This window comes from Oxyura jamaicensis, chromosome Z, assembly GCF_011077185.1.
Source record: "Oxyura jamaicensis isolate SHBP4307 breed ruddy duck chromosome Z, BPBGC_Ojam_1.0, whole genome shotgun sequence".
NCBI classification, from domain to species: domain Eukaryota; kingdom Metazoa; phylum Chordata; class Aves; order Anseriformes; family Anatidae; genus Oxyura; species Oxyura jamaicensis.
The window spans coordinates 64,616,605-64,638,862 of NC_048926.1; the positions used below are offsets into that span (position 1 = coordinate 64,616,605).

General features: G+C 41.1%; 1 protein-coding gene across 3 annotated transcripts in view; it reads right to left on the minus strand.

The window, feature by feature from the left end:
• Nucleotides 1-21,764, minus strand: part of LOC118156724 (zinc finger protein 474) — a 25,079-nt gene extending 3,315 nt beyond the window's left edge. The window contains exons 1-4 of one of the 3 annotated variants that reach the window (XM_035310908.1): nt 21,702-21,749; nt 16,562-16,712; nt 11,339-12,221; nt 2,236-2,416 (exon numbers count right to left, since the gene is read on the minus strand). In XM_035310908.1, the coding sequence (XP_035166799.1) occupies nt 2,236-2,416; nt 11,339-12,004 (847 nt within the window). In that variant the 5' untranslated portion in view covers nt 12,005-12,221; nt 16,562-16,712; nt 21,702-21,749. Of the gene's footprint in view, nt 1-2,235; nt 2,417-11,338; nt 12,222-16,546; nt 16,713-21,701 lie in introns of all 3 variants that reach the window. The other 2 variants (XM_035310909.1, XM_035310907.1) reach the window with 2 other exon arrangements.
• Between the last annotated feature and the right edge of the window lie 494 nt (nt 21,765-22,258).

Here is a 22,258-nt window from a genome sequence, read left to right on the forward strand (position 1 = left end):
AAAGAAAGAAAGAAAGAAAGAAAGAAAGAAAGAAAGAAAGAAAGAAAGAAAGAGAGAAAGAAGGAAAAGAAAGAAAGAAAGACTTTCTCCTTGCAGGCATGTGTTACGCATTCCACAAACAAAACACTGGGTAATCAGGGCAGCAGTTGTCTTCCTGTGACACTTGAGTTTTCAGAAAAAGATTTATGAAAGTTATAAAAAGTTTTATGTAAGCAGTTAATATTTCTGAGCTTTTTTTGAACGTTGCCAGTTCCATTCAACAACAGGGGTAACCCCTCCTCCTTAAACTGAGAAACTGAGAGACATGCAGTACGTGTATGTGGTCTGAAGGTCAGTTATAGCATTTACCAGATGATCGAGAGTAAGTCTTACGGAAAAAGAACAACACAGATTATTTTCTCGAGGCCAGGAGCATGAGGCAACTGCAGGGGGAACAGTTTTAGCTTAAGCTAAAGAACCGATCAGACTTGCATCAGCAAGCATTCAGGGACAGATGCTGGAAGCCGGTCAGTGCCCCCTGGGGAGCTGTGGGCACACAGCACCTCACAGGAGATGTGTGGCGCCTGATATGACTCATTGCATAAATGAGACAATTTTCTGATTCATATCTGGGAGCCTTCTGCTGGATTGTTCTCTCAAAGAACAGTTGTCTTTCTGCTTCCACTCCCTCAAAATAAGAATAGCATATTTCAAAATAACCTGAATTGTCCTTTTGCATACTCCTCTTTCAGATGGAATTCTCATTTTCTCCATCTTTCTTAACACATAACATGTGTAATTAAAAAAAAAAGCCTAACAACAAAAACAGCAAATACAATTGAAATGTCTTTTGAACCTATGTTTTCCTGCAGATTCAACTCTGCTGCTTGGCATCTGCTAACCAAGCCTAAATTTGATACTGTTTGAGCTGTAACTGTTTTGTACAGATGACTAGTGTTCTCACCAGTCCTGCTTTCTTCTGTGTGTGTCTTCTGGGGACATATTTCTTTGTACTGCTGTAAACTGATCTAGTGTATGACTCTTTCCCAGTGAACTGGAGGAGAAGTTATCTATTTTTCCAGACATTAAAGGAAACTGTGGGAAATCATGGAGAATAAAAATAAAAAGTGGGTGAATTAACTGCCTGTGAGCAAGTGGTCCAAACCTGGCACAAAATATCTCAGAACTGCTGGCAGGCCCACGGAAAACATCCAGCTGAACTGAAATGACTTTTTGTGGGAATGGAGAGGTCTTGGGAGAAGCTTCCAGGCAAAGCACAGATAAGATTTCATTTTGGTCCTACCATGAGCACACACCCCTGGGATACACAGAGGAGCCAAGCTCTGTGAGGTGTTGGGGATCAGTTGTTTCATCGTTTTGAAGAAGTGGGGTCTAGCCCTCTTACAAAACAGAACCCAAAGGACAAATACGCATAAGCAGCAGAAAGAGAAAGTTCATCTTACACTACATTTTTCCAATTTTTTCCCATTATGATTATATCATAGTGTATCACAAAGTAATCTTCTCAGGCTGTTTATTAAAAAAGGACCAATGATGTCCACTGGATGTTCATTGCAGAAGACTGTGTTTTTATCTATACATGTATTTTAACAAAAAAAATAAAATAAAACTACAGTATACGTATTTAGGTAGTGTTTAAAAATACCTTACTTTCTACCACTCCTCATCCATCTGAATTGTATTTATTTCACCATAGAACTCCTATTTTCAAGGTCACCTACTATTTACCTGTGGGTAGGTGCTAGTGCTGTGCCTTTTTTACAGCTAACAGCACAGGTGTAAAACCTGGCTGAACTATCAATCCCGACGCTGCCTGAGGGATATTTTATTTTAATGACTGTATGCGTCAAGTCTGCACATTATTCTTGGATCGCACTGCTCATTTTGAAATGTGCATTTCTGCAGCTTTGAAAGAACTCAAAAAGTAATGATGTAGTGGTTAGGCAGGTTGCTAGTATTTTTGTATTTTGATTCAGAATATACTGACACATAAAGAGAACCATCCCTGGAGGCACGTGCCACAAAGCAACGACTACTTTTATTTCTCCTGGATGGAGCACAAAAAGAGAATAGGATACTTAACAGAAAGCTTAAAACAAGCCATGATGACTACCTTCCCTTCAGACTAAATGGGTGGAAGAAGTAGCTGCAAACTGCTAAACTAGTGCTTAAAATTCTTTTTTTTTTCCTTCCTCCCACTTCCTTCCCTTGTTTCCTGTTAGGTCTGCAGCTTACCTTGTATGGGATTGACTTCATGCTTTTTGGGCTCTGGCCTCCTCAAGCGCTTGGGTAGCATGTCATTCTCTTGGTGCCACTTTTTCAGGCACTGTGGCTCATGGATACTAATAGATGTTGTTCCATACTCACGGCCACATATGTAACAAATCACTGTTGGTGGCCGTCTTACCACTCGTGCCTGCAAATCACAAGTGTAAAGAAGGGTTAGCACCGTTTTCAACATTAATTTTGAATCAGAACAACTTTGAATGAAAACAAGTGTGTATGTTAAGAAACTGGTTCATACGTGTGAACTCACTGTGAATGTTTCTGTCAGTTTTGTTACCTCTGGATTCAGCCTTGGAGCTTGTAGGGGGGACATTGCCTCATAAGCTGGCCATTTGGAACAGGTAGGCTCCTTCTGCAGACACTGGGCATGTGTGTCACCTAGTTAATACTTAGCTACATAGATTTTAGCTCTTTTATTTCCCACCATCACATTCATGGCAATGCTGACTCTTCACTTGCAGAAAAAAACCCTCTGCTTGATCGGATTGCTGCAGCACAGTAACCATTTTAAACTTCAAAGCCTTTTTTATTATTATTATTATTTTTTAATCTATCAAACAGAAGTAGCATGGCCAGCAGCAACAGAAACTTCCTCAGCTGAACTGCTGATACGCACATCCAGCAGGAAAAAGCCCCCGTTCAAACATCGTGTCTGGCCTGACCATCTCCCGTAAGCTGGACAGTGAAAGCAGCTGCCTCAGGCTTGTGATTCTGGTCCCTAACACTGTTACTTCTATTACAGGTCAGTTAGCCGGTGGAATTTTTGGCCTTGAAGGATTAAAACTGATCCAGGATATTTCAGTATGGGGAGAAAAAGGAACTGTTTCTTGTTTATCCCAAAGACCTCAGTGTGAATTTTGCCAGTGACTTCAGAGAGGGCAGAGCTAGACTCCAAGCAAGTCATTGTTTCTGCACCGCAGACCTGCTTTTGTTTGCAGGAAAAAAAGAGCTCAACAAAAAGACAAAAAAGAAAGAAAGAAAAAAATCCCTCAAACCCAAGGCCCACAAATACACATTCTAGGCTTGAAAAATATATAATTACTGTGGTATTGCAGATTATGGACTTGACTGTGTCTTTAGGCATGTCCTGCTCTAGGCGTGGTGTCAGCACCAGCCCTGCTTCAGGAGTAGTGTGAAGCAGAAATGTGCTGCAGAGACAGGACTTTGAGACATGGTGAGGGTTCTTGCAGCTGTCACTGTTTTCTTCACTCCTGCCTGCAAAATGCCAGTAAGAGACAACCTACTCCCTGTCCTCTTAAAGGTAGGGGGAGAGCGTGCCAGACCAAACATGGGAGGCCTTTCTCACTCAAACAAGGGAGGTGGGGATTTCATTTTTTCCTCTGTGTAAGACAAAGCATAACCAATTCCAGTATTTATGACTCTCTCAGTCAGCCCATCAGTGTATTCAGGAAAGTCTGGGCAGCTCTTCTCGCATTTATGCTACAGTCTGAAAATGTCATTAGAGAATAATCTGCATCTTTCTTTCCTGTAACACACATGTAAACTCAATTACACGAAGAAATACTACTCTACAAAGTGTATTTTTGCTGGGAAAAAATGGGCTTTGTCTGGAAAGTTCTCACATAGAAATGAAATATAACTTACCCAAAGACAGTCAATCTGAGTACTTTTTCATCTTCTCAACTTTCAAATGCAATTTCCTTAGTCATTTTTGATAACAAGATAATTTAAGTATGATTGCGCAACCATCTCTTCCTATTCACAGCTGAATACAGCAACTGCCGATTTAAGAGTGCCCTTTAACTTTTCTTTATCAACTTTCACCAAGCTCCTTACTTCAGATCTTTACCTAGCTCTTGTCTGACTTGGAGATACGACTCTTGAGTCCCGACAGAGATAGTGAGTGGTTCTCTGCAGGCTCCAAAGAGCTTTAGATTAGGGCACTGTAGCACAAACTGTTGAGGTTAGAGGACTCATTTCAGTGTGCATGTTTGTTATGCTTACAATGTTTTAGAAGTAGTTTTCTAAAAAAGAGTGCTAACTGTAAGAACACCAGGAGCACATTTTCTTTTCTAGTTTCCATTAGCTATGTTTCTGCTGGATGCAAAGTGGGACAGATCAGTCTGACTTACATTCAGTATGTAGGGATGCTTTTTATGGTACCAGGATGGTAAAAAGCAATCCTAGAACAAAAATGGCAATCAAGCTTGCTTGGCCTTCACTGTTGTAATCATTTCCACTCTATAGAGCATTATAATAAAAACAAATGTGTAGATTCAAGACTTAAAGTCCTGATGTGACCCAGGTGAAAAATCACTTAAAAATAAATATTCAAAATAAATTTAAAAGAAACATTGAAAATCACTGTTGAAATCAAGTGTTTTTCATCTTAAAATATTTCCCTAGTGGATGTATAGAGTGTATTATCTCTGACTGCTTCACTCAAATCTGTTACTCTTCTACTAAAGCAATTGTAATGTTTCACTGTTAAACAGCTGCCACAGGCCCACAAGACAAAACCAAGTCCAGTGCAACTTGGATACATTTCTATAGCTCACCAAGATGGTCTTTCTGACAGTTTCACCTGAAAACCTAAAGACTGGATAAGCAGTACTGTGATCCCTCCAGATCCCGACAGAGTTAATAGGTGGGTTTTATGGTGCAAGTGAACAAAATCAGGCCTGCAGCTAAACAGAGGGTTCTCTTTTCCAAGCTTATCAGTTGAGACTGATTCAATGCTAAATCCTATCTGGTAAAAAAACAAATTATTAAGAAATCTGCTCAGGTAGAATGTATCTGTTTTGTAACTTTCACAATTAAAAACTGCACACACAATAGCATAAACTAAAATTAATTCAAAGGAATCAGATCACTGTAAGGATGGAATGACTTTTTCCAGAGTTTGAACCATCACCACATATTAAATTACATACACAAATCCTTCTCTGCAAATACATGCATGGTAAAACAAACAAAACAATACCCTTCCCCCTCCCCCCCCCAAAAAAAAAAGGAACCCACCAAAAACCTGAAGAAGAATACTACAATATTACTACAGTTGTAGTAATAGTTCATTCATTGCTTAACTGTGGAATCCTAGGTATGATATGCTTTATTTGGAATTTCTACAGCTGATCACATTTATCCTTCATTTCTTTTTCTCTTCAGAGTATCCCTACCCCAAATGTCACATCTGGAGGCCTGCAGTTTGAAACTAAACTATTCTTGGAATCACCACAATTTTCCAACCCAAACTACTCACAGGCCAGTGGCTGGGCTGTCTGCTCCCAGCTTTGTTTTTCACTTTTAAAAAGGGTCTGTTCCTGAGGACATGTGTTCCTATAAAAATACCTACAAATACCTCATCGTGCAGTTAGGCTTTCCTCTGGTACCTCAGTATTTTCTTTCTTCTCCACGACTGCTAAGTGTGCCTGTGTTACCATGAATGAAGTCATTTTACTCAGAGTGCTACAAAATGGTGTGTTTTCAATAGACCTGACATTACTTGAGGTTAGCCCCAAGCTGCTGTTCTGGTGTTACATGAGGTCAAGCCTTCCCATACGGAACAAAGCTTTTAATTTCTTCTTAAGCATATCCAACAAGACTGGCTCCCAAGCCTCCATAAATATTTGTCATCCAGGAATGAAAGTCACATCCCATTTGTTATTTGTTTAATTGTCCATGTATTTAAATGGGAGGAGGGGAGGCCTCCAGCTCTAGGTCACAGCTCTCATCATAAGCTTGACTTGCCCAAGGAACACAGGTTCAGAAAATAAGATTGGCATAAACATGTAGTAACGGCATCAGGCTGTATGAAAGCAGCCTTTTCCAGACATTCCTCTCTGAAAAGCAAAAGGCATTTTGCACCAATGACAGGGGCAACCTGTGGAGCAGCTCTCAAGACCATCCAAAGGAGCCATTTCACAGCCTCTGCCCCACCACAACAGCAGACTGGTGTCAGGACTGGTCATGTGCCAAGGTATAAAATGACCTTGAACAACAAGGTAATTCTGCCTGATGATGCAGGTTATTAAAGATGCAACCCTTCTGGAACCAGCAGAATATCCCATTTTAATCCTGATGTGCTACCTTTAAAAATAATAATAATTTAAAAAACAAACAAACAAACAAAAACAGTATAATGAACACGGCATTTGTGTAAAAGTAGAAAGGCAGGAACTTCAATCACTAGCAGTGACAATATTCACTAAATTTAATTCAAAAAAATTATTTCACTGTCTATTCTCATCTGCTTCCTGTGTTTGCCCACATATTTGCCAGTACTCACCTAAGAAGATATCAAAAACTGCCACAACTGAGACAAAGTCTATCATTTCCCATCCTCATTTCAATTACAGGGCTGATGGAGGTGTTTTCATTTTACAAAATGAGTAGATGACTTTATGTTTGAGGAAGACATCAACATTTTGTTATTACACAAGTTTGTAAGACTTATGTTAAAATGAATTACAGTAAAGGGAAAACGCTAAAATCTTATTTTTAGGCAGTCAACACGATAAGAAGAAAACAGCAGATGGCAGCACCAGACGCCAGTGACACATCTGATAGGATTTTAGGCTCAATGTTATCACCCTGTTGTCCAAAAAACTGTAAAACATATACCCACAGCAAGTCATTAATACTCTCTTACATAGGCAGTAGCACACATTTTGGTCTGTGCAAGAATAATAATAAAAAAAAAAAAAAAAAAAAAAAAAAACACATTCTGCTCTACCACAAGTCTGAGTTTCAATAGTTCCAGACATCGCTTCCATTGCCTAAGGTATCACAGCAGAATCCAAACTGTAGGCAAGAAATAGGATTTCTGAGCTGACGTGATTCTTGAGACTCTACGAAGCGTAGGCTGTTGTTTGTTCTACGTGGTCAAACTTGACTAACTCAGATGTGTTTGTGTATTTGCAGAGTGAGGATAGTTAGCGGAAGCGATGCCTTAAGGAGGCTGTTGAGTGTCCAGCACTAAAAGCATTTAACACCAAACTGAGCAAGAGTTTCTCGGTAAGTTTTGGTCTGGCTGACCCTGCACTGGCGAAAGGAAAGATTTCTCCAGGATAGAGGCACTCAGACAAAAGTACCTGCAGCTGGCCAGGGAAGGCCCATGGGAGTGCAGAGACCCTCCAGCAGCCTGCAGCTCACACAGGAGTGGCTGACAAGGCAAAAGGGAAAAAAGAAAGACCCAGGTTACTATAAGCTGGTCAGTCTCACCTCTGTGCCTGCCAAGATCGGGGAACAGATCCTCCTGGAAACTGTGCTAAGGCATATGGAAAATAAGGAGGTGATGAGTGACGGCCAGCGTGGCTTCGCTAAGGGCAGATCGTGCCAGACAAATCTGGAAGCCTTCTACATGGGGGTTACAGCATTGGTGGGTAGTGGAAGAGCAGCTGATGTCATCTACCTCGACTTGTGCAAAGCATTTGACACTGTCCTCCATGATATCCTTGTCTCTAAATTGGAGATGCATGGATTTGATGGTTGGACCACTCCGTGGGTAGGGAATTGGCTGGATGGCTGCTCTCAAAGAATGTGGTCAACAGCTCAATGTCCAGGTGGAGGTCAGTGACGAGTGGTGTTCCTCAGCAGTCAGTACAGGGACCGGTGCTGTTCAACATCTTTGTTGGTGACAGGGACAGTGCGATTGAGTGCACCCTCGGCAGGTGTGCCAATGACCCCAAGCTGTGTGGTGTGGTCGATGTGCTAGAGGGAAGCGATGCCATCCAGAGGGACCTGGATAGGCTTGAGAGGTGGGCCTGTGAGAACCTCACGAGGTTCAACAAGGCCAAGTGCAAGGTCCTGCACCTGGGCCAGGGCAATCCCAAGCACAAATACAGGCTGGGCAGAGAATGGATTGAGAGCAGCTCTGAGGAGAAGGACCTGGGGATGTTTGTGGATGAGAAGCTCCACATGAGCCAGCAATGTGTGCTGGCAGCCCAGAAAGCCACCCGTGTCCTGGGCTGCATCAAAAGCAGTGTTGCCAGCAGGTCTAGGAAGGTGATTGTCACCCTCTACCCTGCACTTGTGAGGCCCCACCTCAGTGCAGTGTGAGGCACTGCATTCAGCTCTGCGGCTCCCAGCACCAAAAGAACGTGGACCTCTATTAGAAAAAGTCCAGAGGAGGGCCAAGAGGATGGTCAGAGGGCTGGAGCACCTCTCCTATGAACACAGGCTGAGGGATTTGGGGTTATTCAGCCTGAAGAAGAGAAGGCTCTGGAGAGAACTTGCAGCAGCCTTCCAATACCTAAAGGAGTCCTACAGGAAAGCTGGGGAGGGACTGTCAGGGAGTATGGTTATAGGAGAAAGAGTAATGGCTTTAAACTAAAAGAGCATAGATTTAGGTTGGATATAAGAAAGAAATTCCTTCCTTTGAGGGCAGTGAAGCACTGGCACAGGATGCCCAGAGAAGTTGTGGATGCCCCATCCCTGGAGGTGTTCAAGGCCAGGTTGGATGGGGCTTTGAGCAACCTGGTCCTGAAGGTGTCCCTGCCCACAGCAAGGGGGTTGGAAATGGATGGTCTTCCAACCAACCATTCTATGGTTCCTTCCCTCCAACCCAAACCATTCTATGATTCTTTGATTGCATTCAAAGTATTACAGACTCAGTTGGTTTTTGTTTGTTCATCTTTGTTTGTTTTCAGTTATTCCTCCCCTCTGATGTTTCACTGAATCAGGACTTTAAAAGAGGTGCTTAAATAATTTACTATCACATTGACTAGGTCTGTTAAGAGAAACATGGACTTACGCAAATGTTTTTCTCCTCCAAGAAGCTTGCAAAGTCTCTCTATAAACTCACTGTGACTCTTTCCCTCATGAGCCACCATGAGTACTGTACGAATTTACATCAGCCTACAGAAAACAGGGCTGGAAGCTGTTTTAACTATAACCCTTCATTGATCAGGAGTAACTGATGTAATTCCTGCCAGAACCAAAGCAAACTGCCATTTCATTCCACTAGCAGTATATTTTAATAGAATTAATAAGCAGCTGAATAGCTGTTAGGGCAAGCAAATTAAAACCATTTGCTGGAAAAAAAAAGAGGACTGTGTACAGACCTTGTCTGTGCTCACTGTGAACAGCTGTCCCTGCATGAGCTTAGTGCTTTTCAACATCCTTTGATGTGTGGACCTTTCAAAAATGTGAACTGGAGGTGGACACCCTCACACAGAGAGTTTAAATCAATGGAAGAGATGCGTTCTTTGGCTACTTCTTAGAAGAAGTCTTCCAGTCCTGAACAGCCACTACAATCACAGGATGTTTATTTCACTCTTTCCGTACCCATCTCTGCTTTGAAAGTGTACCACTGTACAGACAGACAGCTTGAAAAATATTATTGAGTACAAAGAGAGGAAAAACATCTTCCCTTCTTGAAAGTCATCACTAACTGTGAAGTCCTTTAGAGTCAATTACAAACTGTGAACTGTACAGCCTCGTTAGTAGGGCTGCAATTGAAAAACTTACTGATTGGAAGTAAATGAGGAAAACTGCTGTTCACATACGGGGAAGAACAGATTGGAACACATTTCATTCTGGCTCTGCAGAGCTCACAGAAGTAAAAAGCGGTATTAATGTTGTTGTTCAACAAGTCAGCAGATGTGAGTGAATCCACACAGGGAGCCGATATGTTGTGCAAGAGGGCAGCATTTTTACAGAGCCAATCTCAATGCCAAACCACATGCTAAACTTGTTTTTGTGTGTCACTATAACTATGGACATTTTTCCTCATACAACCACTTCCCCCTGTTTTAAACATACAGAATTGCGCAAGATGGACAAACTCTTGGCTTCACACCCATGCCCTTCTTTGCACAATCACCTTAAAACAATGCATTTGGTAAATGGTTCTTCAGTAAATAGTACAATGCATTGCAAGGCAACGAGAACATCTTTCCTACCGCTGTAGATGTACCTGTGCAGCACTTTGCACTATATGGAATTGGCCAATAAAAGTGGACATAATTTGCTATTATCTATCAGTCAGTGGCCTTGATTAGCCTAATATTGAAATGCCTCACATTTTTATCCTCATATTTGCTATTGCCTCAATCAACTCAATTATATTTACAGCTAGAGAATTGGGGAAGACCATGCTTCAACTTTTAAAACCTTTTTAGAAATGCTCTGCATAGCATTGCATTCCTTCGTTCTTTTGGTGACTGAGACAGCTAAAGGCCATTTTCAGAAGTCAGATAGACAACATAGAGTCCAAGCCCCACTGAAAAAAAACATCAGGACATTTATTTTCGACACCAGGCCTAAATATAGACATCTATCTTTTTAAAACATTCTTAGCCAAAAAGACAACTTGTGCAGAAACAAACGCAGAAAAAAATAATATGCCATTTTCCAAAACTTTGTATAGCTTTTGGGTAATGTGAATCAGCTTTTTTTTTTTTTTTTTTTTTTTTTTTTTTTTTTGATCTGGAATCAAATTCAGTGGAAAAAAATGTGCAGTCTTATTTACTTTGTTGCTATACTCTGCTGCCTTTGAACATGCAGTCCCCAGTAAATTCATATTTCAAGCCAAGGTTTAGAATAATGGCAAAAAATGAAATTCACTGTAGTGCTTACAGAATAATGAAGAATTGTATTTCATGTTAACTACATAATAAAAGGGCCTTATATCTACCTAATCGTACAACATTCAAAGCTTGCCTAAGCTGCTGAACAGACTATCCTAATAAACTATAGCATATAATATAGCTAAAAATAGCTATATTGTAAGCATATAGCATATATGCTTTTAATGCTATATATGCATATAACATCATAAAAAATAGCATATCCTAATAAACTATAGCGTATGTCCTTTGGGAACATAACTCTCATAGGAGCACAGAGTACAAGTACCAAACTACTCTCTTGAACAGAAATATCAGCAGAAATAGGAATAAGTGGTTTTCTTTATTCAAACAATAGCCCCCTCACCTCACCTTTGCCTACTATTCGTCAGCGAAACATTTGCATGGAGCCAAAAGTTTCTTCTGATAGAAAGCAATTCTGATTTTTGGTAGGAACTCAGTCTCTCCTGCAACAAAATGCATCCATACCCTTTCACACAATGTATGCTTTGGCAATTTACCTTGTCTAACGTGGCTGGTGCAGCCCCGCTCTTTCGTTGACTGCTCTTAGATGGGTCTTCTCTTGCTGAGCCAGATTTATGGGGGTTAGAACTTGGTAACCCCACACCACTGCCATTTCCTTTGCAACTCCTTTGGTGCACAATGAGACGGTCTGGAAGGAAGGTCCGGCCACAATTTCCACAGGGCAGAAGCTGGGCTTGAGCACTCTGATAAGCTGCTTCATTTTCAGCTGTAACCATACAGGAACCACCAGTAAGGACCTCAGGTCTCCGAGGCTCTGGTCTTCTCAGATGTCTTGGTAGCTGATCATTTTCAATACGCCACTTCTCTAAGCACTGGGGTTCATGTATAGAAATGGACTGTGACCCAAATTCTCGGCCACAGATATAGCATATCCTGAAGCAAGGTCTTCTTGGTGGGATGACTGGTCGATTCAGTGGCATCCGAGACATGTTTGAAGAGTCTGACTGCTTTGATATTATTGCAGTGCCTGGCCGACTTCCCCGTGGTCTAGCTTCTGGCAAAATTGGGGGAATATCCAGCACATTTGATGGTGCAACCTGCTCTGAAGGCAAGAGGGCAGAGACACTAGCAGGGGTGTCTCCAGCACTTGGCAGAGTGTCACTAGTTTTGTTCAGATTCTTTTTATTAACATTTGCTTCCATCAAGAGTACGTTTCAAGAGAGTTCTCTCTCTTCTACCCATAAAGAACTTGAGAAAGTCCTTTTTCATTGCCAGCATGGTCCTCCATCTCCTAAATTCAGTTTCATAGGCTGGAATGTACTGGAGCCTTCAAAGCTGGAAAGCTGCATCTAATGACCGTTTCAGTAGAGAAGGAGGGTTTCTGCGTGTCTATCTTTTGCTTTTTGGTCTTGCATGATCCTGAAACAAATTCAGTCAGTACACATTAATAAATACTGTACCTTTTTTTAAGGTTACAACCAGTGGTTTATTACAAGGATCACTTGACTGTACTACTCTGTTACATTTTTAAATAGTAGGCATATAACATCAAATACCAACTATCCCTAATTATCACCTGAACAATGAAAATCTGAAATTCTAGACTCAGATGGTTCAAAGCCATGAAGGAAATGAAGGAAATGAAAGTGGAAAGGTTTGCATAAAGGGAAGTATTTGAAATACACCTGCTTTTGAGTATAATCAATATTCTTTATTTTCAATTTCTGACAGAACTGACACAGTCTTTAATTTCTAAACTATTTATATCGATACTTAAACGTAATTTTCCTGCCTCAAGAGAAATGTCCCTTAGGAGAGAGATATTAACATCCAGTCTCCAAGGGGCGATTAATTAACAAGGAAAATCTTCCCAGTCTGAAGGTTGAAGAAAGTGACAAGGCCCCTCTTTACTCAGCACTTGTAAGGTAGTATCGCAACTGTTGGGTCTCCCAGTACAAGAAAGATATTAACAAAATGGAGCATGTTTATCTGTAAGGTCTACTGAGATGCTGTGGGGACTAAAGCACACGACGTATGACAAGAAGCTGAGGGCCCTGCGCTTGTCTAGTCCCAAGAAGACAGCCAAACGTATTTCAGTTTTTCAGTTTGCAGTCTGTCTCTAAATACTGGCAAGTTTGTGTTGTGTCACTTAAACATTCACTTCTCACATTTTGGGCTGATCCTCCAAGGATCGGAACATAAAATTCAGACTGTAAGCACATTACTGCAGGGGTTATTCTTCTGTTCCAAGAACACAGAATAACTAGCAGACTAGCTTCTAGTCACCAGCATGGAAGTGATTGCATGGATGGGTCACCACTGTCTATCGATAACAGAAGAAATAGCTGATTGTTGCTTCTTCTGCCACCAAGGGTAAGGTCAAGGCACATTAGTCTGATGTGGCATCTCTTTCTTTCACTTAAGAATCCCCTTGCAAATACTCTCAGCTTGATGTCAACCACTCACATGTCTTCAGGGTTTCCTAACTGCCAAACTTACCTACCCAGAAATCCACAGACCCATTTCAGGTAACTGATCAACCTGGATTTCCCCTGAGCTGCTCTTTTGTTGTATCAGCCATGGGAGACTTTGCTCCCACTCAACAGTATTTTCACCTTTATCACTCCTTGGTCTGAACAGCGGGGATGAATTTTCCTACGCTCTAGGATGAGGACAGTTTTGTCATTACCCTTGAGATGACAAACTTAAACTTTCTCTACACCACTAAGAAGCCCTGAGTCAGTTCTAGGCTCCTGTAACAGATTCTCCGGGATAGATTAAGGACGTAGGCAACAGTGATAAAAAAAGAGTTACCACCAGGTTCACATGATTTGCCAGGCATACAAAGACGCTTAGACTGCTGCATCCACACTGCCTGATTAAATATTCACAAGGTTCCATATTCCAGAGACGCATGTCACACTATCTCATTTTAAAAAAATGTCCTCAGATATGCTTGTACACAAATTGGAAGATGTGAGGATCATCAGAGCCAATCTGTGGTTTGTACAGGAACACATCTCTGTGAAAAAGTATTTTGCAGCTAGCTCCTAAAAATAAAATTCCAGAGGAACAGTGTACTTAGTGCTCGGAGTTAACACCTCCTCTCACACTTTATTAGGTAACTGCAGTCTGTGGAACAATATAGCAAACTACAAGGCTGTGCCATCCTCTTGTGTCTGAAGCTATCAGATATTCATACAATACACCCATATAATATATATATATTTGTATATAGTACATTCATATAACGTATGCATGTTAAAGGACACACAAAATTATAGCACTGAAATTTTTAACTCAAGTTAACTCAAAAAACATTTTTGTTTGATGCCTACACAATGTATAGCAGAGAAACATCCAATGGAAAAGCATGCTAAAAACAAAGAGACAAACGTTACAAGCAGTTTGGAGAGGAACAATTAACAATACTCAGGCAGCTGACTGACTCCAAGTTGGTGCAGTCACATTTTAATGAAATAACTTTTGCCCCTACCAACAATGTTGCCTTAATGCAAAAACTTTGTTAGGTAACTGCGTAGAAAATATTACTAAAGTACAACAAATGCCAAAGCTTTTCCCTTGTTTTCCTTTTAGAAGGTCTTTAGATTATCTTAACTTTAAAGAAAGGCAACCACTTTGTACCACAAATTTGCAGGAGTTTGCCCATTTCAGTGAGGCAGCGCACATGATTCAGTTAGGTGAGTGGTTCGAGTGTGTGAGGTTTACATCTACAACCTAGCCGAGAGGCCTACTGTAAGGCCCTTTCAAAGACTGGGAGAGTTTCCAGGGAGGGTGGCCTGTTGGATGAATCCAGGCTGGGAATTAGCCAAGCTCTTTAAGAGGATGAAGGGAATAGAGAGCCAGGGAAACATTAAAGGGTCATGAAGGCAGGGGAGATAAGGGTTATTGGAGGGTCACAGGAAGGGAGCATCAGAAAGTCCAGCTACGCTTAGGGAACTTCTGAACTTTGCAAGATTAACACTCACAACTACATGTCCTATTTATTGATTTATCTCAGAGAATTTCCTGCTACCTGAGAGGATTCTTAAAGGAACAGCGGACATCGATCTGACTGGCGCATGAAGAAGGTTAGGTGACTAAATCTCTTAAAATTAAGAATGAATCAGTCAATAAAAGATGCTATAAAGAACCTATTAACAATATACCCTATTGTTGGATTTCCAAGCTTGCTATTGTAAATACTTCATAACAGAATTATGCTTCCTTGTGGGGATTACACCATTTAGTCTACGTTTATTGCTGCCAAGTTGACCGTTATTATTTGGAAAGTTCCTATAAATTCAGTGTGAAATGAAAAGGCATATGAGCTGTTCAGATCTTATTTTCTCAAGCTCGGTAATTAAGATGTGGAAGTAAATCAGGTTTCGGATTTAAAATTTCTTTTCAAAACATAAAACTTTGTGTTTTTTTCTTCTAAAAATGTTATGATATCATTTAATAAAGTGGGAAGGTGCAGTTGATCATTGCATATAGCTTTTGGAAAATATTCATCTCCTCTGCAGTTCCACTGAGTACCATACTTAAAAAATATCTCATGAACTGCAATGACAAGGCATGTTCCACTGATGGATGACATCGATTTAATTAAAAGGAACTGAAATGCAACAGCTAGTTCAACATCAGGCTGGGAGCCTCACTTTACCCAGAAGAGAACAGAATGATAAGAGTGCAAATAGTTCAGTATATCTCTTATCTACTTGTGCTGTGTTTTTAAGCTTATCCTAACCAGAAAGCACAGGAATAGCATTACTATCCAGGCTTTAGTAATGCTGCCATGTGTGATTCAACCTACACAGGCAAATGGAAACTTCTACCCTGAAATGGCCTTCTTTATGTCTTCTTTCACGTCAGTGTTGGAACTTGGAAGCAAAGTTGACACATACGTTTCCTATTTCCTGTATGCAGCCTGTTCCTGAAGAGTGACCCACTCTGTTTTTCATCTCTCTTGATTCTCTCATGTAAACAATTCCTCAAAACCCATTATAAGGTCATTTTATAAGGCTGGATTCCTTAACTGAATTGAACAAAACATACTTGTGCTAGCTGGGGGATTAAATTGGCTGTTTCCAATGAATCCTCAACACTATTGCTTTTGACTTAGCAAGAATTCCACATGGAGACCTCCCAGATGAAAGAAGAGTTTACCTTGTGGAAGAACACATTGCACAAAGCCTCCTGCTGCCAGAACACAACCAAGTTTATTCAATGGACAAAATATAGAAAGAGCTGTGATAATCTGGGGAACCTGTTTATGTACAGCTTACAAATGCTGACCGACAGCATGGCTTCTCCTTGTGCAGCTGTATCTGACTATAAGATCCACTTAAACTACACAGCTGGCTTACTGTCATTGCTCCCCTCTGCTAGCACAGAAAGGGACAAGCTAAATCCTTCACCAGATAAACACAGTTAAAAAGTAATAATAATAAAATAATAATAAAAAAAAGGTCACGGAGCTTTAAAGCTCATACATCTCAAAGAAATACCACTTGGACATGTTTGACTCCCTCTAAAGGCAGAGCCAATTTTCATGTTTGGAGTTAGGAGGGAGGACCATAAACAAGCAGTATAAATAGTGGGAACAACTGATTCCTTTACTGTTTTTAAAACAGTGCTTGATAAGCTATGGAAAGGATTTATATAATGTGATGTTTGAGGTGGCAGTGGCTTACATCCAGGAAGCTCTTTGGAGAGGTCATCTGTAATTGCAGAGTGCTTACAAAATCAGTATTCACATAACGGAGTCATGAGAATGTCTTTGTGCGTTGCTCTGCCTGAGGAAGTGTATGACAGGTCACAACGACGCATTAAATTAAGCTACTATATGGCTCCAAAATGGTAGCATCCCAATACAACAGCCTGGTAGAAGTCCAGCTATGGATCAGTCTGTCAGTGTCAAAAAAATAATAATAATAATAATAATAAAATAATAATTTTTGCTTGAAAAAAGATACTGGTTAATCCAGGATCTTGGACACAAGAGTTCCTGGATGTGTAAACCCTTAACAATTCAAGACCCCACTTCACTGTAAGGCAGTTTTCCCTTTGTTTGCCTTCAGTACCAGATTTAGTCTTGTCTACTTATGCTGCCTGTTCATATCTCAGTGCTTGAAGTTACAAGCTTTCTGTTTGTGACTTCACATTTGTTGTTGAGTGGAGCACTTAATAAAGGTGATTTAGGTAAACTGGAATTAATTCACGAGAATTCTAAAAGAAAAGTTATTTGATTTGTATTACCTAACTTTACTGCTACAGAAATTATCAATGCCATAAATGGCTTTAAATGAGAAACAACAAGCACCAATTTATTGCACTAGAGTAGTATCCAGAGATCCTGCTTTCTCAGTCTGGGCTGGACTACACAAAAAGACAAAGGAGAACACCTCAGACAAAGAGGGGAAAAGGCAGAGAAGGACAGAGATGACGTGGTTCACTTAGCATAACTCAAGTCAAAAGGAGAAGATGAATATAGGTTTTCTAGGGCCTCAACACTAAATCAGTCTGGTCACAGGGCTCCTGAGTCTGATCCCTACATTTGTAGTTGAGGTAAGACATTTCTCCTTTTTCTTCTATTTATGGGTTTTCATTACATTTACATACAAAAGAGGCATCAGAAAGGACCTAACTGACATCCTGTGTTGAGCGCCAGAAATCCTTGCTTGAGGCTCTCTTTCCAAATGCAATGCTTTCTGTGACGCTTCCCATTATTCTTTAAGGGAAATCACGTTGAATTAAATAAACATCTTCAGCTGTATTTTTTTTTTGTCCTAAATTTTTTGTATTGCTGAATTATAAATCATTTTAGAAATCTGTTAAAACAAAACACTGAAATATAAATTGGACAAAAACATTGGATAATTTGCACTATCTTACTGTTGGATCTGTTTTTCACTGAAACATAAAAGGAAAAAGAAACAAAACATTTTTATGCTTCCAACAATATTTTTAGCAAATTAACCACATATTAAAACCCTCACATTTTTCCAGCTTGGCACTACATTTTGTACATGGTTCCTGGCTGGAAGAGTCTACTCTGATTAGTCCTAGGCACCAATCTTTTCCTTCACTCATGTGAAAAGGATAATCTATTATGTAATTAAACATTATTAAAGACCACGAGACCACAGAGGCATAAGAAATACACAGTTTTCTGTGTACCGTTTTATCTTGTCATAGATGAGAACAACCCATTTCTATGCATCCTTCAACCTCAATAAATGTTTTGGAAGCTCTGAACACACGAATATTGGCATGTACCCCCATTTCTGGCAGCTTCATCACGCTGTTAGTCTGTAAATCTAACATTGCAGCACCCTGGCTTAAATGCCTTATGAGTAATGCATACTCAGAAACATCCAGACATGAAGATTGTTCCATCGGAGCATCAGCTGCACGTATAGCTGTACCCTGTCCCCAGTACTATCAGAGGCTGGTAGTTACATCTCTAAACACGGATGCTGCCAGATGATGGACGAGTCAAGAATGCTGAGAAACAAAAAATACCAGGCTGAAAAGCCAAAGTTTCCCGATGCATACAAACAAGCTAGAACTGACTGGGAATTTTCTAACAAACTTTGTCTCCACAGTTATACGTGCTATTTAGAAAACATGAAAACTTTCTTCAGCAATGTACCTGTATCAGCTACAGGACAGTAAGAGCGAAATCAGACTGTGTGTATGTGTGTAAAGGTTCATTAGGACTTATGAGAAGGAAAACACATAACCTTGAAGCTTCCATATTATCCATATAAAGAACTAATTAAGGTGCTGGCCATGATGGGCTAACTAGTCAACTAGGTTGACACTCAACCTAGTTAAGGATTTTTGTTATTTTCCTCTGACCTACTGAAGTGCCTATATCTTTCTTTGGATCTGATTCACTTCCTGCTTAAACTTCTATGGGTCAATCCAAAATTCACTAATGTCAATAGCAGTTATTGTTTACTTGGCATTTGAGGAGACCCTACATATAATTATGCTGTAATTAGGTTTGTTTTCTTTAATTAACTTCATTTGATTTAAGTTTATGACTGTGTTGCCAGAGAAAACTGGAGACTGGTTCTAGAGACCCAACAATTCTTCTGCATCATTATGTCCTCCTTTGTCCAAATGTAAGGAAGAATTCCTTTGATTTAACAGAAATTGTAACTTTATAACGAGGCATTATGACTACTAATAGTTAAAATATATGGAAAATGTTAAACATTCTTAGTTGAAAAATGTAATATGTCATTAATTTCAAAATTAAAAATTCTGGAACAGCTCCAGCAATGCCATTGTCTGTCAGATTTTCTTCATGTTCCACAGCCAAAGTTCTTGCTTTTCATGAGTAAAGTTACATTTTACTTAGTAATGTTTTATAACTGTTCAGGGTGAAGATTATCCTAGTTTTACTCATGTACAACTATTTAAAGCACTAACCTACTTTTTAAATCAATAACGTTACCCTGACTGCACATTTACTCTTGTGCGAAAATGAGAGGGTAGAAAAATGCATCAGCATAGACATATACTCTCAGTTTGGGTGACAGCGAGGATACCAAGCATCAATGTCTTAATCAGCATCAACTGCTGCACCAGGTCTGTGATATTTAGCACCATGCAAACTGTAGAGGGCATCTTAGATATCCTTAAAATACGGAACAGACTACGCATGTTTATCCTCTCCACAGCACAGGAGTGTGAGAGCAAGCAGACATTGAAGCAAGTAAGTTTACACTGCTCAAAGTGTGCTACATGCATGTCCTAGCACAGGTGTCTTTATTTACCACCTCTGTCTTTGGGACTAAAATGTGCAAAATCTGGCTTACTTCTAGAGATTTTGATGGTGAATGTGCCTGCACAGTGGGCACTTTGTGTGACAATTTCATGAAAGTAGGCTGACCTTACAGGGGAAAAAAATAATGGATGGATAAATGCAAAATAGATAATAAATATGTTTGATACAAAAACAGAAGCCAGGCATGTCACCTTGTACGAACTGACGCAAGTCAGTGGAAATCAGAATCACAGAACCATAGAATATCTGAGTTGGAAGGGACCCATGAGGATCATAGAGTCTGATTTCTGGATCCCCAAAGGACCACCCAAAAATCAGACCACATGTCTGAGAGCACTGTCCAATTGCTTCTTGACTTCTGACAGACTTGGTGCTGTGACGACTGCCCTGGGGAGCCTGTCCCAATGCCCGACCACCTCTGGGTGCAGAACCTTTCCCTAACCCCCAGCCTGACCCTCTCCTATCCCAGCTCCATGCCGTTCCCTCGGGTCCTGTCACTGTCCCTAGAGAGCAGAGCTCAGCGCCTGCCCCTCCGCTCCCCTCGTGAGGGAGCTGCAGGCCGCCATGAGGCCTCCTCTCGGCCTGCTCTGCTCTGGGCTGAACAAACCAAGGGACCTCAGCTGCTCCTCATATGTCTTCCCCTCCAGACCCCTCACCATCTTTGTAGCCCTCCTTTGGACATTCTCTAACAGTTTTATGTCCTTTTCTTACTGCAGTGCCCAAAACTGCACACAGTGCTCGAGGTGAGGCCACACCAGCGCTGAGCAGAGCAGGACAATCCCTTCCCCGACCGTCTGGCAGTGCTGGGCCTGATGCAGGATAACACTTTACATGTGCTGAGAGCCTGACACAAGAAGTTTGAAGCGATTCAGAGCAGGAAAGATAGTTCCCTCAATAATCTGCCCTGCCACAGTTAAATTGTTCAGGATAAAATAAGGGGAAAAACATTCTCATCTTTTACAGAGTAAATCAACCGTAACCATTTTGCAACAGAAACTGCTGCTAATAACAGGTGACTTCATAACAAAGGTTTTTGCTATCTTTATATGGACAGTATATTCAGCTAGATAATCTGATTACCATGGCAATTCCTATGCCCTGTAAGATACACCAGCTATTAAAAGTAGTGTGAGTATAAAAATACACAGCAGATCTAGCATGAGACTGGACGGCATTACAGCACAAGGCTGGTGATGGCTACTGGTAGCACAACATTCATTTTTGAGGGTTCTCTTGGTAATGAATCTTAAAAACATCATTCTTTCATTTTTTTTTTTTTTCCTCAAGAACAGATCACCATTGTTTTTTTAATTGGTGTGAGAGACCATGGCTGATAAACAATAGCTCTTAACTGGTCTTAACTGGTTGCAGTGGCTTTGGTGATTCTGTAGTTTGTTGTGTTTAACAGTGGTCTTTTCCTCAATTCATATCTGAGGCTGTTGTTCATGTATCTGTTTACACTCTCTCATCCTTGTTATTCTTTATATAAAAACATTATTAAATTCCAAGAGCCAATAGAAAAAGCATATGGAGAAGAAGCCATGGGTTTAGTTTTTCTTTTGTTTCTCACTATGCTATTTTATGAATAAATGAACTTAATCTTCCCCAGGTCAAGTCTGTTTTGCCTATGGTGGTAACTGGTGAGCAATCTCCACGTCCTGTCTCAAACTTTGTATTTTTTCATTGTATTTTCTCTCTGTCCCGTGGAGAAGGGGGAGAGACAGGGCAGGTCAGTGGGTACCCACTGCACTGTGTAACCAGAACTTCACCTGGCTAGGACCAGAGCTTACTGCTGCAGAGCCATCTCCTCGGGAACTGAGTAAACAGAGAATGCAATTTAAATTAAATAACTTTCCGGCCAAGTCAGTGGTGTTGAGTTATCATAGGAGCAATCAGCTCAACGACAACGACTGTATCTTAAGAAATTCTGTGAACGTCAGCTTCAGAAAAAATAATAAAACACGTGGAAATGAAAGCAAAGTTTTCTGGTTCACTTGTGCTTTCCAAGACCAACAACAAAAAAAGCTTTGAGGCCCCCCAAAGCCCTGTCCGCGGGGTCCCCCCCGCTCCCCCGCCCCCCGCGGCCCCCATTTTACCTCCCCTCCCGCCCCGTGCCGGGGAGCGGGACGTGCGATGGCGCCCACGGCCCCGCCGTTGCCACGGCAACGGGTCAACACATGCAAATGTCGGCCGGCTCCACGGGCGACGATTGGCCGGCGGCATTGGTCGGTCACGGAAAGGGGGCGGAGCCTGGATAAAGGCGGGACGGGAAACGGCGGGAGCCAGGGCTCGGCTGAGGCGCGAGGTGCGGCCCCGGCCCCGGCCCCCAGCCCGCTGCCCCCTGCCCAAACAAAGGAAAAGGAGAGGAAAGGGAGAAGAAGGACGTTTTGGTCATTTTGACACCCGTGAATTGTTCCTTGGTAGATTTCCCTGCCAGGGACTGCATCCATGGCCAGGGACTTCTCTGTCAAACCCATTCCGCCTGTGACTACAGGAAAAGAGACCAGGCAACGGAGAAGGAGTAAAACATAGCTTCTATACAAGCACTGCTGGCTTTTAAAAATTGACATCTTTTTGGCCAAACTGTTTCAACGTTTTCCCAAATGTCACTTTTTCAAGCTTCACATTTTCTGTGGAAATTCATTCTACAGAA